The 19,454-nt window shown below is 45.2% G+C and overlaps 2 protein-coding genes across 5 annotated transcripts in view; one reads left to right on the top strand and one right to left on the bottom strand.

Moving 5' to 3' along the window:
* Positions 1 to 15,953, top strand: part of LOC135497775 (N-chimaerin-like) — a 47,369-nt gene extending 31,416 nt beyond the window's left edge. For all 3 annotated transcript variants that reach the window (XM_064787663.1, XM_064787661.1, XM_064787660.1), the window contains exons 3-12: positions 1,311 to 1,366; positions 1,752 to 1,897; positions 2,577 to 2,883; positions 3,542 to 3,640; positions 4,049 to 4,133; positions 5,105 to 5,278; positions 7,633 to 7,710; positions 8,113 to 8,250; positions 8,902 to 9,013; positions 12,230 to 15,953. In XM_064787663.1, the coding sequence (XP_064643733.1) occupies positions 1,311 to 1,366; positions 1,752 to 1,897; positions 2,577 to 2,883; positions 3,542 to 3,640; positions 4,049 to 4,133; positions 5,105 to 5,278; positions 7,633 to 7,710; positions 8,113 to 8,250; positions 8,902 to 9,013; positions 12,230 to 12,407 (1,373 nt within the window). In that variant the 3' untranslated portion in view covers positions 12,408 to 15,953. The remainder of the gene's footprint in view (positions 1 to 1,310; positions 1,367 to 1,751; positions 1,898 to 2,576; positions 2,884 to 3,541; positions 3,641 to 4,048; positions 4,134 to 5,104; positions 5,279 to 7,632; positions 7,711 to 8,112; positions 8,251 to 8,901; positions 9,014 to 12,229) is intronic.
* Positions 1 to 19,454, bottom strand: part of LOC135497776 (speckle-type POZ protein-like) — an 87,425-nt gene that overhangs the window by 51,113 nt on the left and 16,858 nt on the right. The window lies entirely within an intron of this gene.

Raw genomic sequence — 19,454 nt, 5'->3', positions numbered from 1 at the left:
AAGTGACGAGACTTTGAATATCTGTTACTTTCATGTTAAGATTGTGACTGAATGTTGACATTTTAAGCTAACGTTGATGCTGATATTTTGTCGGTGAGATAACCGCTTTTTCTGCATATGTCAATCGAAGCTACAAGTAAATATTTGGTAAACTTTTTCAAAAATTGCGTGTGGAGATCTTTGATTCTGCAACAGGGTGTTGAAAATCCACCTAGGAAGACTTCCTGAATCGCGCCGAATTCTCTGTGACACATTTTTGGTGCTCAGTCCTAACTCTGTCAGGTGATTGCCTCCAGTGAAATAACCGGATTTTGAAAAAGAGCGAAAAAATAGATTACTGAGCTATTAACAGTGCTCGAGGAGGGGAAATTTTCAAATCATATCAAATTTTGACATCACCAAAAGTTTTATTAGCCGTAAAGGACTTGGTGCCAATGTGATTTTTGAAAGGAGGGGTCATTTTGAAAATATATCAGATTTCTGCATCGCCCAAGGTGTCCGGGCCGCAGAGGAATATTTCACCATTGTGTTTTCCTGACTGCAGAGCTAGAAAAGGGGTTCGAATGACACCAATAACTGAAACACGACCTTCGGTGCTGACAGCCTAACTGAGTTATTTCCTGAACACAATTAGTGTCAAACCAGCAGCTTTTTTCTCTTTGATTGGCGCTTGTTAATGAATTCTTGCGTAAAAGTTTAAAAAAATGAAGAAGTGTGGAATTTCTTGGCTATGGGAGTTTTGGACGTGGCTTGCATAAACTGATCATTGCTGTGTTGGAGTTTGAGATGTGGAGTTTGTGAAAGAAGGCTGCAAGGTTTTGATCAAGAGGAGGCATTGATGAACTATTTTGTTGAAAAGTTATCTTCGTATTTCAGTAAAAAAACTTGACGATTCAAAACAATTGTAAATTTTGTTGGATGGGCCGAGTTCATTATCAGATATATTGGAAGTATTTGTAGAATTCAACTGATGACATTGGATCTAGAAGTCATCTTGAGCAAGTTTTACTACGGAGTGAAAATTGACGATTACATGTTGTTTACGTTTGTGAGCTTTCAAGAACATTTAAATTTGACCAGTGCTAAGGTCGAACAGGATGTATTCGCAATAATTCGGAATCAAGGATTTTTAAACGACTGTTGGGATACTGATAAACATTTCAAACTTTCAGAAGGCGTTTCAGGCTACTTAGCAATGGATCCCGTTTGGACTAAACATTCCATGAGTCCGTACTGCACCCTCCCACGGGGGCAGATGCGGAATAAACGCAGCCGAACAATTCTCAGAAAGATTTTCACGTCTGTTTCAGTATACCACCTCCAGCAGCAAGCCCCGATGCCGAGGAGGGTCGTCTGTACCAGAGATGTGAGTAACACTTGGGCTTATGATTTCTTTCCTCAGCCCTTTTGCTGCACATGCCAGCTTCCTCTTATAGCTTTAAGTTTAGGCCAGGTTAAACTGAGAACTGGTTTCCCTGCCCACCTGATAAGGCAGCCATATGAGTCATGATCATACAAATCATGATTTCTTTTATTCTTGTGTGTTAGAAGTTGAACAGCTGGCCTATGATTGAGGTGCGAATGTCTTATTCCTTGAACTGTGTCAGTTCTAATGTCTATTATCGATAGAAAAATTCAAAATTTAAGGTTGCCCATTGCGATTTTGAGAAAAAATTCGGATGAGAAGCAACTTTTTCTTTTTATCTGGCCTGATATGGTGTTATAATTTTGATGTTTTGTTTTCTCTCTAGCTGCCAAGCAAACCAGCTCAGTACGGCCGCGAGTTCCATGGTGCATTATCACGGGAGGAGACCGACAGACTAGTCAGTAAATGCGATGGATGTTATGTTGTGCGGGAGAGCCAGAGGGCGCCGGGGACATATACGCTAGCTATACGGTACGTGAATGAAGCCTTTAGAGTGTATCACTTCTGTTCCTGGTTCATGCAGTTACTGTAAATTTCTGAATTCTTGAACTGCGTTATTTTTGCGATTTGCTGAAATTTTTCATGATTTTTTATTTTGGCTGAAAATGAAATATCTTTCGGTTTTTCATCAAATAAAATTTTTTTTTGCAACTTTCAATGTTGTGTGTTAAGTCCACAAAATTTTTGGGTGTAACTTATTGTTTCAAACAAACTTACAGTCTCAAATAATGTCTCTAAAATCATGACATTCTGCAGAGATTTTGGTAATGTCTCGGTAAAATTCAACTTGAAATGTTATTTAACCACTTAATGCTGCAATAAATGTTTCTTACCGCACCGCTCTGCCGGATTTAGTTTCAGGAAAACATCATTTTTTGTCCTTGCAGCGGCCATCGCTCAAGTGCTGCCAGCTGGTGCTTTTGTGAAGAACGAAGCCTCCTAAGTGTCAGTTTACGCTGGGGATTCGATTGTTTGAATAGAAGTTTCAGTAAAGGATTTTACATGGTACAATCCTGTGGATAAGCTGACGTAGATATACGTCTTACGGCAGAGCGGTTCAGATAGAGTTTGCGTATATATACGTCTTACGGCATTAAGTGGTTAAAGGTCCAGTTTGGTGATATTGTAAAGATGTGTGGTTTCTTTTCAGATTTGAGGGTATCACGAAGAACTTCAAATTATATTACGATGGCCAGCACTATGTGGGTGAGAAACGGTTCGATACGATACATGACCTAGTCGCGGACGGACTTATTACCTTCTATTTGGAGGCAAAAGCGTCAGATTATATCGCCGCGTTATCGAACGAATCAAATTATGAGGAATCGCCGTATTACCGCACAAAGACGAAGAAACAGAAGGAGTTGCATGCGCCCGGTGGCGCCCCACAGCAGCTTTATCAAGAAGTGTTAGATAACCGGGAAAATCTCGACCGGGATCCTAGTCTTAATAAACAAGTAAGTGATATATCGATCACAAAGTCTCTCAGAAACTCTCATATTCTTTTTAACCCTTTGAAGCCCAAGTTGACTTTAGTCGCCAAAGAAAAACCTCTCCGTTTGTCTGATCTCATGATAGTCGCCAAAACTCACTCGGCATCCCTTCAGAACACTTACTACAGCTTTGTACAACTGAGGTATTCCGAATGACAAGTTTGGTTATGTACTGCGGTAGCTGAGCATGATTCTCTATAAGGTTTTCCAGGATAAAAATTTTAGTTCTGTGGGTATTCTGGCATCAGATGTGATGTAAACAACATTTTGGTCCAAAAACTCGGGCTTTATGGGGTGGTATTTCTGTGGAAACTCGGGCTCCAAAGGGTTAAGGGTTGATTTGAGTATTCTCTTAGCACAGACTGTCTCAAAGAGATACTTCCATTTGTCACTGTCCTCAGTCTGCACTTTCTCATGGTGTCTGCGTCTGCGCCACTGGTCAGTCCACTGTGTTATGAGGTTTAGTTGGATGATCTCTGTGGCAGGATGCAATAATGACATGCATTTCTGGGCTGTCGTTGCGGGCATCAGCACGCACTTAACCGTATACCGATTGATATATCTTGCGAGATAATCTAATCCAGTTTATTCTTATTTATTTGAAATGATTCCTTTATTTCAGAGTCTTGCATTTGGAGAATTAGATTCAGCAGATTCCAGAGGAGCAACAACAAATTCAAGATTAGATATAAAAAAGTATGAAAAAACACATAAATTTAAGGTGAGCATTCAAATAAAACAGTTCTGTGAAAAATAATCCTTCTTTATCCAGGATAGAAACAGTCATGAAGTAGTTCCATTGTAAAATGTTAGATGGCACCACTGGTGTTAATTTATCAGGCGTTACACATGCTTTGGAGCTAAAACTACCAAACCAATTTGCAATTTCTTGGTCTCCTCACCCTTCCAGAAAGATTCCCTGTCAAGAAAATTCGATCTCTTGGTGTTTGAAGTTTGGAGCCATTTTTTTTGGCAGCCCTGTATAGACCCAATGACTTTGGTCAAATTGAAGAAGTTCTTATACTCACATATGGATTTCTTGTGAGTGATTTCTGTTTAAACCCTTGATAATGACTTCTTGTTCATGTCCTTACTATTAAACAGATGCTTCATTTATTCATCGTTACAGGTTCAAAACTTTAAAGGTCCTCACTGGTGTGATTTCTGTGCTAACTTCATGTGGGGTCTAATAGCTCAGGGGGTCAAGTGTCAAGGTAAGTTCACCATCATGGCCTTGAGGCATCGCTAGGTGAACGCGCTAGGCAAACTCTGCTGACATTGGACGCTGGCATACTGTGATATGTCTCATTTGATTGGAAATTTATCATGTGAGAACTGATATACTCAATATGTACAATAAAGTTGAACGAACTAGGTGAACTATGCTGACATTGGATGCTTAGAAACTGGATATGTGTCGTTAGAGGGAAAAATTGTCCAGCAAATCTTTTATCAGAGACGTGATGGAGTTATTTTTTGAATACGTGAAGTGTCTGGCTTTGAGCTGTGGTGGAAATGCAGTGGTATATGAGAGAGGCTCCCTGGATGTTCCATCCTATATGAGAAAGGCTCCCTGGATGTTCCATCCTATATGAGAGAGGCTTCCTGGATGTTCCATCCTATATGAGAGAGGCTCCCTGGATGTTCCATCCTATATGAGAGAGGCTCCCTGGATGTTCCATCCTATATGAGAAAGGCTCCCTGGATGTTCCATCCTATATGAGAGAGGCTTCCTGGATGTTCCATCCTATATGAGAGAGGCTCCCTGGATGTTCCATCCTATATGAGAGAGGCTCCCTGGATGTTCCATCCTATATGAAAGAGGCTCCCTTGATGTTTAGTCCTTGATGTAGAGTTGGAGCTGTGGTGGAAATGCAGTGGTATATGAGAGAGGCTCCCTGGATGTTCCATCCTATATGAGAGAGGCTCCCTGGATGTTCCATCCTATATGAGAGAGGCTCCCTGGATGTATGAGAGAGGCTCCCTGGATGTTCCATCCGATATGAGAGGCTCCCTGGATGTATGAGAGAGGCTCCCTGGATGTTCCATCCTGTATGAGAGAGGCTCCCTGGATGTATGAGAGAGGCTCCCTGGATGTTCCATCCTATATGACCTCCTTGACATCCCATGCGATCATTTACGCCATGAAATATATGATTTGATGAAGATTTCCCTTCATTTTCAGACTGTGGTTTCAATGCTCACAAGAAGTGTTCAGAGAAGGTACCCAACGACTGCATGCCCGACATGAAGTTTATCAAGCGCTGCTTTGGCATTGACTTGACAACGTTAGTCAAGGCTCAGAACACAGCTATCCCGGTGGTGGTCACCATGTGTATAAAGGAAATAGAATCTCGAGGTAAAGTGGATTTTTGAAACATGACATTTTTTTAAAGGGGGTGTACAGGCAGAAGCTCGGGGGCAAATAGTTGGTGTTCAGGTGACTATCATGCACACTTCAGGGACAAGGTTTAGTTTGATTCTGTGATGAATACATTCCTCGTCAAAGTGGGAATAGGTCTGATGTACTCGGAGATGAAGAGACCTCTGGTAGTAACTTTGTGTAACTTAATCTGACCTACCAGGCTCCTGCCTATACTCTCCCATTAAAACCACAAAAAGTTGTTAGTTTTTGGGCCGATATATTCCTCATGCAAATGTACTGTGAGATAGGAGAGACATCTGTTGGTGACTTGGTGTAACAAATTCAGTCACCCCAGGGTGTATTAAGTCACCCCCAGGGCGTATTCAGTCACCCCCAGGGCGTATTAAGTCACCCCCAGGGCGTATTCAGTCACCCCCAGGGCGTATTAAGTCACCCCCAGGGTGTATTAAGTCACCCCCAGGGTGTATTCAGTCACCCCCAGGGTGTATTCAGTCACCCCCAGGGTGTATTCAGTCACCCCCAGGGTGTATTCAGTCACCCCCAGGGCGTATTCAGTCACCCCAGGGTGTATTAAGTCACCCCCAGGGTGTATTAAGTCACCCCCAGGGTGTATTCAGTCACCCCCAGGGTGTATTCAGTCACCCCCAGGGTGTATTAAGTCACCCCCAGGGTGTATTAAGTCACCCCCAGGGTGTATTAAGTCACCCCCAGGGTGTATTCAGTCACCCCCAGGGTGTATTCAGTCACCCCCAGGGTGTATTCAGTCACCCCCAGGGTGTATTCAGTCACCCCCAGGGTGTATTCAGTCACCCCCAGGGCGTATTCAGTCACCCCCAGGGCGTATTCAGTCACCCCCAGGGTGTATTCAGTCACCCCAGGGTGTATTCAGTCACCCCCAGGGTGTATTCAGTCACCCCAGGGTGTATTCAGTCACCCCCACGGTGTATTCAGTCACCCCCAGGGTGTATTCAGTCACCCCCACGGTGTATTCAGTCACCCCCAGGGTGTATTCAGTCACCCCCAGGGCGTATTCAGTCACCCCAGGGTGTATTAAGTCACCCCCAGGGTGTATTCAGTCACCCCCAGGGTGTATTAAGTCACCCCCAGGGTGTATTCAGTCACCCCCAGGGTGTATTCAGTCACCCCCAGGGTGTATTAAGTCACCCCCAGGGTGTATTAAGTCACCCCCAGGGTGTATTAAGTCACCCCCAGGGTGTATTCAGTCACCCCCAGGGTGTATTCAGTCACCCCCAGGGTGTATTCAGTCACCCCCAGGGTGTATTCAGTCACCCCCAGGGTGTATTCAGTCACCCCAGGGTGTATTCAGTCACCCCCAGGGCGTATTCAGTCACCCCCAGGGTGTATTCAGTCACCCCCAGGGTGTATTCAGTCACCCCAGGGTGTATTCAGTCACCCCCAGGGTGTATTCAGTCACCCCAGGGTGTATTCAGTCACCCCCAGGGTGTATTCAGTCACCCCAGGGTGTATTCAGTCACCCCCACGGTGTATTCAGTCACCCCCAGGGTGTATTCAGTCACCCCCAGGGTGTATTCAGTCACCCCCAGGGTGTATTCAGTCACCCCCAGGGTGTATTCAGTCACCCCCACGGTGTATTCAGTCACCCCCAGGGTGTATTCAGTCACCCCCAGGGTGTATTCAGTCACCCCCAGGGTGTATTCAGTCACCCCAGGGTGTATTCAGTCACCCCCAGGGTGTATTAAGTCACCCCAGGGTGTATTCAGTCACCCCCAGGGCGTATTAAGTCACCCCCAGGGCGTATTCAGTCACCCCAGGGTGTATTCAGTCACCCCCAGGGTGTATTCAGTCACCCCCACGGTGTATTCAGTCACCCCCAGGGTGTATTCAGTCACCCCCAGGGTGTATTCAGTCACCCCAGGGTGTATTCAGTCACCCCCAGGGTGTATTCAGTCACCCCCAGGGTGTATTCAGTCACCCCCACGGTGTATTCAGTCACCCCCAGGGTGTATTCAGTCACCCCCAGGGTGTATTCAGTCACCCCCAGGGTGTATTCAGTCACCCCCACGGTGTATTCCTCCTCCAAGGCGGTTCGAGCTTTCTCATGTGCCACTGTGGTTAGGTGCCATTTGGGGTCATTGGCCTAGTGACTCCATCTTTGACCAGAGGTCGAGACCATCTGCTCATGATGAAACAGTGGTGATCCTTCCGGGAGTCAAACTCGCGACCACCTGTTTATAAGGCCGGGGCTATAACCACTATGCCACTGATCTCCCTAGTCTTGAGGCTCCACAGATGTTAGAAATTGGCTTCAGCTGCTTCAAAATATAGCGTTTATTCCATAATTTCAGGTGTTGACGCTGAGGGCTTGTATCGTGTGGCTGGTTTCCATGACGACGTAGAGGCAATCAAATTAGCATTTGACAAAGGTGAGTCGTGAAATGAGAGTTGATCACATCTCTGACTAGCTGTCAGGAGGTCCCTGGTTCAATCCCAAGGTCTCTTTGTCTTACATGCCTTATTCCACCCAGGTGTACCAGTCAGAAACGCTCAGACTGTAGTGCTGAGCAGCTCATGGTGAGGATTCACCTCAGACTTGAGAATGAATAATAACCTCTTGAAAGATGAGCTTCAGGTCAACATTTTTATGTCTCGATTCCAAAACGCCTCTGGCCGCATCGGTAAGAGGTCACCAGCGGGCCTTGGCCTAAGCCACTGGGATCATATGTGGCACATAGGTGGTGTTAACTACAACCCCTTCAAATTAAAACCGTGTTTGCTCTGACCTCTGAATCCATAATAAATGTCATCATCTCCTATTCTCTCTCCAGATGGCGAGAATACAGATATATCATGTGCGGTTTACGAGGACCTCAACACCATTGGCAGTGTGCTCAAGTCCTACTTTAGAGAGTTACCCATTCCATTAGTCACGTTTGAGAGCTATCCCCTATTCATCGAGGCTGTCAGTAAGTTGTCAAAAATACATTTGTAGGCCTATTACAGGCCAAGGCTCTGTTACACTGAGTCCCTCCTGACTTCTAAGTCCCTCCTTAAGGCCCACCTATTTGCAGCTGCCTTCAGGAAAGAAAGCGCTCTAGACTACCCATCTGCTGAGTAATTGGAGCACTTTATAGATACCAATATTGGTTGATTGATTGATTGATTAGGACCTTCAGTATTTAGCCCGGAAATTTCTCATATAGTACTGAAAGCCATTACAATTTTACCTCAGTAAACAATAAGGATGATGGTCACTTATAAAAATACTGAAAAGTCCTGATATTTTGGTCAAAAGTACAGCAGAAAAGGATTTTTTCAGAACGGTTCCTGAGAACTCTCGTCAAGGTCTGGCATCTCTGTCGTTTGTTTAAAGGACCAGTGGCATTATTACCCAGCCGTCAGCTGCCCAGTAACCTCCCACTCTACAGTAGTAGTCATATCCCAACACTTTGGGCCAACTTACGGATGTATATCACTGGCACCCTCTCCACAGAAATCATGTTATTATCATGCTAGTCCTCTCTTTAACTGGAAAACATCTTTGCGACTGTTTTGAGCATGATGATATCATGTTCAATCATCCATCCATCGCGCTCACACTTGTGTTTTGATTTCAGGAAAAGACGGTTTAGACCAAGACGAGAGGTTGCAGATGGTGTATCACGCGACCGGCAAACTGCCACCTGCTCACTACCAGACATTAAAATACTTGATGGCTCATTTAGGGAGGTAAGCAATCCTAAATACACCTCCACTACAATGTAGGATGGGTTTGCATGTATTATACACAGCACCTCATTTTCATGGCAGCGGTCGTGATTTTTGCATAAAGATATCGACAACATGATCAAGTTTCATGTGCTGTGGATTTGACTGATCAGAGCAACACCTGAACGTCCCTGCTGTTGCTTGATTCTTGACTGATCAGAGCAACACCTGAACGTCCCTGCTGTTGCTTGATTCTTGACGGATCAGAGCAACACCTGAACATCCCTGCTGTTGCTTGATTCTTGACTGATCAGAGCAACACCTGAATGTCCCTGCTGTTGCTTGATTCTTGACTGATCAGAGCAACACCTGAACATCCCTGCTGTTGCTTGATTCTTGACGGATCAGAGCAACACCTGAACATCCCTGCTGTTGCTTGATTCTTGACTGATCAGAGCAACACCTGAACATCCCTGCTGTTGCTTGATTCTTGACTGATCAGAGCAACACCTGAATGTCCCTGCTGTTGCTTGATTCTTGACTGATCAGAGCAACACCTGAATGTCCCTGCTGTTGCTTGATTCTTGACGGATCAGAGCAACACCTGAATGTCCCTGCTGTTGCTTGATTCTTGACGGATCAGAGCAACACCTGAACGTCCCTGCTGTTGCTTGATTCTTGACTGATCAGAGCAACACCTGAACGTCCCTGCTGTTGCTTGATTCTTGACTGATCAGAGCAACACCTGAACGTCCCTGCTGTTGCTTGATTCTTGACTGATCAGAGCAACACCTGAACATCCCTGCTGTTGCTTGATTCTTGACTGATCAGAGCAACACCTGAATGTCCCTGCTGTTGCTTGATTCTTGACTGATCAGAGCAACACCTGAACGTCCCTGCTGTTGCTTGATTCTTGACGGATCAGAGCAACACCTGAACATCCCTGCTGTTGCTTGATTCTTGACTGATCAGAGCAACACCTGAACATCCCTGCTGTTGCTTGATTCTTGACTGATCAGAGCAACACCTGAATGTCCCTGCTGTTGCTTGATTCTTGACTGATCAGAGCAACACCTGAATGTCCCTGCTGTTGCTTGATTCTTGACTGATCAGAGCAACAACTGAATGTCCCTGCTGTTGCTTGATTCTTGACGGATCAGAGCAACACCTGAATGTCCCTGCTGTTGCTTGATTCTTGACTGATCAGAGCAACACCTGAACGTCCCTGCTGTTGCTTGATTCTTGACTGATCAGAGCAACACCTGAACATCCCTGCTGTTGCTTGATTCTTGACTGATCAGAGCAACACCTGAATGTCCCTGCTGTTGCTTGATTCTTGACTGATCAGAGCAACACCTGAACATCCCTGCTGTTGCTTGATTCTTGACTGATCAGAGCAACAACTGAACATCCCTGCTGTTGCTTGATTCTTGACTGATCAGAGCAACAACTGAACATCCCTGCTGTTGCTTGATTCTTGACTGATCAGAGCAACACCTGAACGTCCCTGCTGTTGCTTGATTCTTGACGGATCAGAGCAACACCTGAACATCCCTGCTGTTGCTTGATTCTTGACTGATCAGAGCAACACCTGAACGTCCCTGCTGTTGCTTGATTCTTGACGGATCAGAGCAACACCTGAACGTCCCTGCTGTTGCTTGATTCTTGACGGATCAGAGCAACACCTGAACGTCCCTGCTGTTGCTTGATTCTTGACGGATCAGAGCAACACCTGAACGTCCCTGCTGTTGCTTGATTCTTGACGGATCAGAGCAACACCTGAACATCCCTGCTGTTGCTTGATTCTTGACTGATCAGAGCAACACCTGAACGTCCCTGCTGTTGCTTGATTCTTGACGGATCAGAGCAACACCTGAACGTCCCTGCTGTTGCTTGATTCTTGACGGATCAGAGCAACACCTGAACGTCCCTGCTGTTGCTTGATTCTTGACGGATCAGAGCAACACCTGAACGTCCCTGCTGTTGCTTGATTCTTGACGGATCAGAGCAACAACTGAACATCCCTGCTGTTGCTTGATTCTTGACGGATCAGAGCAACACCTGAACGTCCCTGCTGTTGCTTGATTCTTGACTGATCAGAGCAACACCTGAATGTCCCTGCTGTTGCTTGATTCTTGACGGATCAGAGCAACACCTGAACGTCCCTGCTGTTGCTTGATTCTTGACTGATCAGAGCAACACCTGAATGTCCCTGCTGTTGCTTGATTCTTGACTGATCAGAGCAACACCTGAATGTCCCTGCTGTTGCTTGATTCTTGACTGATCAGAGCAACAACTGAATGTCCCTGCTGTTGCTTGATTCTTGACTGATCAGAGCAACACCTGAACGTCCCTGCTGTTGCTTGATTCTTGACTGATCAGAGCAACACCTGAATGTCCCTGCTGTTGCTTGATTCTTGACGGATCAGAGCAACACCTGAATGTCCCTGCTGTTGCTTGATTCTTGACTGATCAGAGCAACACCTGAATGTCCCTGCTGTTGCTTGATTCTTGACTGATCAGAGCAACACCTGAACATCCCTGCTGTTGCTTGATTCTTGACGGATCAGAGCAACACCTGAACATCCCTGCTGTTGCTTGATTCTTGACTGATCAGAGCAACACCTGAACATCCCTGCTGTTGCTTGATTCTTGACGGATCAGAGCAACACCTGAACATCCCTGCTGTTGCTTGATTCTTGACTGATCAGAGCAACAACTGAATGTCCCTGCTGTTGCTTGATTCTTGACTGATCAGAGCAACACCTGAATGTCCCTGCTGTTGCTTGATTCTTGACTGATCAGAGCAACACCTGAATGTCCCTGCTGTTGCTTGATTCTTGACTGATCAGAGCAACAACTGAATGTCCCTGCTGTTGCTTGATTCTTGACTGATCAGAGCAACACCTGAATGTCCCTGCTGTTGCTTGATTCTTGACGGATCAGAGCAACACCTGAATGTCCCTGCTGTTGCTTGATTCTTGACGGATCAGAGCAACACCTGAATGTCCCTGCTGTTGCTTGATTCTTGACTGATCAGAGCAACAACTGAACATCCCTGCTGTTGCTTGATTCTTGACGGATCAGAGCAACAACTGAATGTCCCTGCTGTTGCTTGATTCTTGACTGATCAGAGCAACAACTGAATGTCCCTGCTGTTGCTTGATTCTTGACGGATCAGAGCAACAACTGAACATCCCTGCTGTTGCTTGATTCTTGATATTCTTGTGTTTTCAGGGTCGTCGAGAAGCAAAGAGTTAACATGATGAGCCCTGAAAACTTAGCGATTGTATACGCACCCACGTTACTACGGTCGCCAGATACGGACCCCCTGTCAAGCCTCACAGCGGCCAAATATGAACGCAACTTAATGGAACTGATGATCTCGCATCAAGACATATTGTTCACCCAATAATGAACTTCCTGCCATAGCCACTTCTAGTGTTAGTTATCGGGACTACTCAGACACAAGGCGAAACTCGGAATGAATGAAAGTCTTACTTTACATAGAGTCACTCAGTCACGTGTTGGATGTGAATAGATGTTTTTTGAGACATGTGTGTAGTGGTTGGGGGGGGTATCCTTAGCAACAAAGGGTAGCAGATTTTGCACGTGTTTGACCAGGAGACGGACGGAAGCAGTTCTCATTTTAGCCAAATGGGCAGGAATACAACATTTATTTTAGCGCTACAAGGCAAAACGATCCAAGTCGTATGGTAAATGCAAAGGACTAAGGTCATTTTGTCTTGCTGGCCTTCATTTTAGGGTTACTCTCATGAATAAACCAATCTAATGTCTGAAAGTCTTTAAGCACGTTCCAGTATTCTTCCAGTTTCGAGCAAGAAATCAAATCAAAAGTAGTCTTCTATTGAGTTGAGTATGATTGTGTGATGTTGCCACTGAGAATGTGAGACCAGCTCTGGATAGTGTGTGGTGCTGTCTTACTGGCCAGCAAACAGGTGGCCATGAGGATGACGTTAAGTCAGTCAAACACTGCAAAAACATGACATCTACTGGTGACATCATCTTTCATCTTCGCGTTTACAGATAATGGCAAGATATATGACCATGAAAAGGGATATTACTGCTGTGTGGTTGTCAAAATATGAGATTGAAAGTAAAATGGAACCTCTCTTAGCGGACAACTCTCTATTAAGGACAACCTTTTTATTAAGGATGCTAATTTTGGTCCCAAACTGATAATTTCCATTCAATTCGACCTCTCTAATCAGGACACCTCTCTATAAAAGACAGCACTTGTCAGTCCTGTGGGTGTCCTTAATAGAGAGGTTCTACTGTAGTAAGTACACAAAGTGACAATATCTCCAAACCACGAAAAAAGCAGCAATGAATATTTGTGGGTTTACTGTAATAATCAGTCATTTTTCATCTTTTGACCCCTCTGGTAAAATTTCCAAAATATCCCGTTTGCACCAAAATGAAGGGTTAAGAGTTGATATAACTGACTGACGAGAAAGTTATGGAGGAGACTGCTATGTATGTTGTTGCTTTAATTTATAAATAATCGTGAAAGAAACATAACCTGTCTGTCAAACCATATCACCTGCATACTTAGTCGTCACATGAATATTCAGATTTCATTGTCTGTATATTTGAGTATTCATTACATGATAAACTGGAACATGTATATTCATTGCCCTGCTGTGCCTGGAAAGTGCATTATTTTTCCTACAAATTTGCATGTATTTATAAACTCTGTATATTTAACTTGTGTACATTTGGTTTAGATGAAAATATTAGTTGAGATTAATGTGGAAAAATAGTCACTTTTGCCAAATGAGATGTCTGTGTGGTTGCGGCCCAGAAACTGTTATATCTGTGTCTGTCTGGTTTGGGCCCAGAATCTGTCTTATCATGTGTCTGTCTGGTTTGGGCCCAGAATCTGTCTTATCATGTGTCTGTCTGGTTTGGGCCCAGAATCTGTCTTATCATGTGTCTGTCTGGTTTGGGCCTAGAATCTGTCTTATCATGAGTGGGCGTGTGGCCCAAAATCTGTATATCTTGACCAATTATGAGATCTTGCCTATGGACTGGGAGTTTTTAAGGCCAAATTGAAAACCGTACTGTAATGATATTAACCCACCCTGAGTGAAGGGGAGACTGCCAAGGGATCAGTGCATGTTTTACGCATTCAGAGGCTAGAATTGAACAGGGCCCCTTGCCATACATACCTTGGGTTGTTCTGCGTCTGGTCACTGGGTGCTCAAGGCTAGGGTATGACTGCGAGGTCGCACAATATGTCTTTATTCTAACACCTTCCTTGCAATGTACTGATGTTTTCCAGGTCAAATGCATTGCGCCTGGTTTTGGCCGCAGCAGGTGAATGACTAGGTGCCTTTGAGATGGACGTACTTTTCCCTTCACTGCGCAGTCTGGTGGCTTGGGTTGCTCACCAAATGACCAGGGAGGTTTCATTTCACCTAATGCCTTAGTGAGGCACCTGGTTGCAGCAGACCTTTCAGCTTCATTTCATTTCTGAAGGGGAAGGTGGATGAATTTCAGAAATTTTCAAATCCTACGATGTTTTATTTTTGTACAAAATCCCATATTTATGGGAATCTTGTACATGACGATGTTTGTTTTTTATTTATTTTATCATTGTGTGCTATCTGTTGTTTTAACTCTTGGAGGGTTCCATATTTTGTTGGCCAAGTCTGTTCTTGAATTGGTTTACATCGTGGGTAGCTGAGATACTTTCTAAACATGCGACACCAGGTGAAGATTCTCCGCTATGCGGTACGCACATGGTTTAGTGTGTATATTTGCCACTGAATGGCGCTGCCTGTGGTGGTTGGTGTTCACCAACATATCCAGCATCCCCTTTGTAAACTAATTCATGACCTTTCTCTTGATGATTTCAAACATGGCATCAGAAACTGTTTTTTTCTGTCTCGGCTCAGTACTTATAAAGTGCCCCACAACGGGCGATTTAGATTGCAATGATTTGCAAGAAGTATTACCGCAACAAGCATAAAAAGATCACTTGTCTGATGGAAAAGCCTATTATATTATTGAGGCCACCACCATTCTTGTCGAAGGCACCAGCGATGACCACCGTAATTTTTGTCGCAGGCACCAGCGATGACCACCGTGATTCTTGTCACAGCCACCAACAATGACCCTCGCAAACATGAGATTTTTAGCGCATGTGATCACGATTGAAGGTCCTGCAGACAACAGATGGCACATGCATTCGACAGCACTTTAAGAGAGTGCTGCATGATCACTCTTGTGCACATCCTGGCTTTCGCCATCAAGGTCTTAATTCCTCATATCACCAACGGATGCAAGGCAATATCATTTCTCTCAGTGCTGCAAGTTTCATCAGGTTTTTTGGGCCGAGCCTACTAAAAGGATACTGATGTCACATGCACACTGGTTTAATGATTTATGACATCTGGCCTTCTTTTATTGACCAATAAACGTTTTAACAATGCTGATGCTCCAGGGAGAAATGGGTCGAGACGATGTTAGCCTTGCACTTACCAAGTTCAGAGTTACTGTAAAGGGGCGCTCCTGTGATGCATCAGAAAGTATACACAAATATTCTAAACTAAAAAATTGATTTTGCGCTTTTTTCAATGTTTATCTGTTGTGCCATTTGCACACGCGGGAATTTTAAAAACATTGCCAGCACTGTATTATGCAACAGTGAATGTAACACTTGTACCCCCTGGTCAGTGTTGACTGCCGATTGCCTGACTAGGGGGAGTACAGGGTTTACATTGACGGTGCATTATCCCGAGACACTCATGCATGTGCTTCACTGATTTTCTCCAAACATCTTCCAACTTGTTTTGGTTCTATGCGGAGCACACTTGTCATCGAAGTGTTGTCATCCTTTTGTCATCCCCATAAGAGTATTGGAAGGAAACTTTCTATATTGAGCAAATGTTAAATGGCTGAAGTATAAAGTGCACAATAAAGATATGATATATGAAGATAACAAATTGTTTATAATTTGTTTCAGAAAGATTACATTTTCCGAAATACACGTCTGACCAAGTATTCTTGGCGTTCAACCACTTCTTGGACTTGGAGCTCAACCACTTCTTGGACTTGGAGCTCAACCACTTCTTTGACTTGGAGCTCAACCACTTCTTGGACTTGGAGCTCAACCACTTCTTGGACTTGGAGCTCAACCACTTCTTGGACTTGGAGCTCAACCACTTCTTGGACTTGGAGCTCAACCACTTCTTGGACTTGGAGCTCAACCACTTCTTGGACTTGGAGCTCAACCAAAAATGATGCTGGTCACCTTTGAGAAGGAGGGGTTAGAACTCCAGCCAGTATATCCAATACTGACGGCCAGTTAGCAGCGATTTACTTGATAATATTTTGTTACGGTTGTAGCGCTTTTCCAAGTTTCCCTGACCCGGCAACTTTAGGATACAAATATACCATCTAGTTTACCCCGTCGTTATCCCAGAAATTGATATGGAGCTTCGAAGAGCTGCAGAGTAATCAACTGAAATCCCAGCCATTAGCATCCTGATAATAACCAGTGGTTTTAAATATATTCTGCCTCGCGAATGAGGTAGGAGTATCAAAAACCTGATCTCAGGATTGGCCAGTAGGGGAAACGAGTAGGCCCTCGGCCGATAGTTGATGAACAGGGCATTTCTTGATTGTGGAACTGATGGATCTTCCATAACGTTAAAGGGACAACTTGGGCTATGCTTTACCTGACCAGGAGGATAGTGTGTCAACTTGACACCATGCGCCGCCACTTGTAGTACACTGATGCCGTTCTCTGACAATGATTATCACCAGTGTTGGAAGGCAGTTTTGGGCATGGCTTGCGAATTACAAGCAGGCTTAAGGTTACACCCCGTTCTCGGGCATTGTTTATTGCAGATCAAAGAGTTTTCATAAATCCTCTTTGGAGAAGTTGCGGTCCTGCTGGAAGCTGTTTTTTGTACATATGCCCAAGTTGGCCTTTTAAACTCCAATACACAGTCTATTGTCGTTAACAAAAGCCCGCTCGCACCTTGGCCTTAATTGCCACGGTCCTACAGGACACATCTTGATAACACTGACCCCAGGAAGCATCTTTCATGGAGGACGATAGGCCTTAACCAGCAAGTGTCTGCAGCACTAACCGCTGCCCGAATGACAACTTGGCAAGTACAGCTTCCCCTAATAGCATAAGCAATAGAGGAAGACGACGGGGAAATAATTAGGAGGAATGGAGCGGAGGCACCAAACCCATGGTAATGAAGCTTAAGAGAGGTCAGAGGAAGATGGCAGGGAAATATGAGGAGGACCAGTGGGACAATAACAACCTAGGTCATGTTGCTGAAGAGAGGTCAGAGAAAGACGGCAGAGAAATATGAGGAGGACCAGTGGGACAACAACAACCCAGGTCATGTTGCTGAAGAGAGGTCAGAGGAAGACGGCAGGGAAATATGAGAAGGACCAGTGGGACAACAACAACCCAGGTCATGTTGCTGAAGAGAAGTCAGAGGAAGACGGCAGGGAAATATGAGAAGGACCAGTGGGACAACAACCCAGGTCATGTTGCTGAAGAGAGGTCAGAGGAAGACGGCAGGGAAATATGAGGAGGACCAGTGGGACAATAACAACCCAGGTCATGATGCTGAAGAGAGGTCAGAGGAAGACGGCAGGGAAATATGAGAAGGACCAGTGGGACAACAACAACCCAGGTCATGATGCTGAAGAGAGGTCAGAGGAAGACGGCAGGGAAATATGAGAAGGACCAGTGGGACAACAACAACCCAGGTCATGTTGCTGAAGAGAGGTCAGAGGAAGACGGCAGGGAAATATGAGAAGGACCAGTGGGACAACAACAACCCAGGTCATGTTGCTGAAGAGAGGTCAGAGGAAGACGGCAGGGAAATATGAGGAGGACCAGTGGGACAATAACAACCCAGAACATGTTGCTGAAGAGAAGTCAGAGGAAGACGGCAGGGAAATATGAGAAGGACCAGTGGGACAACAACAACCAAGGTCATGATGCTGAAGAGAGGTCAGAGGAAGACGGCAGGGAAATATGAGAAGGACCAGTGGGACAACAACAACCCAGGTCATGTTGCTGAAGAGAGGTCAGAGGAAGACGGCAGGGAAATATGAGGAGGACCAGTGGGACAATAACAACCCAGGTCATGTTGCTGAAGAGAGGTCAGAGGAAGACGGCAGGGAAATATGAGAAGGACCAGTAGGACAACAACAACCCAGGTCATATTGCTGAAGAGAGGTCAGAGGAAGACGGCAGGGAAATATGAGAAGGACCAGTGGGACAAAAACAACCCAGGTCATGATGCTGAAGAGAGGTCAGAGGAAGACGGCAGGGAAATATGAGAAGGACCAGTGGGACAACAACAACCCAGGTCATGATGCTGAAGAGAGGTCAGAGGAAGACGGCAGGGAAATATGAGAAGGACCAGTGGGACAATAACAACCCAGGTCATGATGCTGAAGAGAGGTCAGAGGAAGACGGCAGGGAAATATGAGGAGGACCAGTGGGACAATAACAACCCAGGTCATGATGCTGAAGAGAGGTCAGAGGAAGACGGTAGGGAAATATCAGGAGGAGCAGTGGGACAATAACAACCCAGGTCATGTTGCTGAAGAGAGGTCAGAGGAAGACGGCAGGGAAATATGAGAAGGACCAGTGGGACAATAACAACCCAGGTCATGATGCTGAAGAGAGGTCAGAGGAAGACGGCAGGGAAATATGAGGAGGACCAGTGGGACAATAACAACCCAGGTCATGATGCTGAAGAGAGGTCAGAGGAAGACGGTAGGGAAATATCAGGAGGAGCAGTGGGACAATAACAACCCAGGTCATGTTGCTGAAGAGAGGTCAGAGGAAGACGGCAGGGAAATATGAGAAGGACCAGTGGGACAACAACCCAGGTCATGTTGCTGAAGAGAGGTCAGAGGAAGACGGCAGGGAAATATGAGGAGGACCAGTGGGACAATAACAACCCAGGTCATGTTGCTGAAGAGAGGTCAGAGGAAGACGGCAGGGAAATATGAGGAGGACCAGTGGGACAATAACAACCCAGGTCATGTTGCTGAAGAGAGGTCAGAGGAAGACGGCAGGGAAATATGAGGAGGACCAGTGGGACAATAACAACCCAGGTCATGTTGCTGAAGAGAGGTCAGAGGAAGACGGCAGGGAAATATGAGAAGGACCAGTGGGACAACAACAACCCAGGTCATGATGCTGAAGAGAGGTCAGAGGAAGACGGCAGGGAAATGTGAGGACAATTACTTACACTGGCATGGTGCTGGACTCAAATTTGCTGACAGCAAATTTCTCTGTTCTAGTTTACTCCCATTAATTTCTCAGAGAGGTAACGTATTGCAGTGACAGGTCGTCAGAAAGCCGCTGTCAATTCTGAGACAAATTTCCTGTCCAACGCCCGTTTGTCAAGTTATCAAAAAAATCTTGCAAATATGGCTTAGTTCGTCT

This window comes from Lineus longissimus, chromosome 13 (genome assembly GCF_910592395.1).
Source record: "Lineus longissimus chromosome 13, tnLinLong1.2, whole genome shotgun sequence".
NCBI classification, from domain to species: domain Eukaryota; kingdom Metazoa; phylum Nemertea; class Pilidiophora; order Heteronemertea; family Lineidae; genus Lineus; species Lineus longissimus.
Note: the sequence above shows the minus strand (reverse complement) of the source record. Positions and strands in the feature narration are given on the sequence as shown.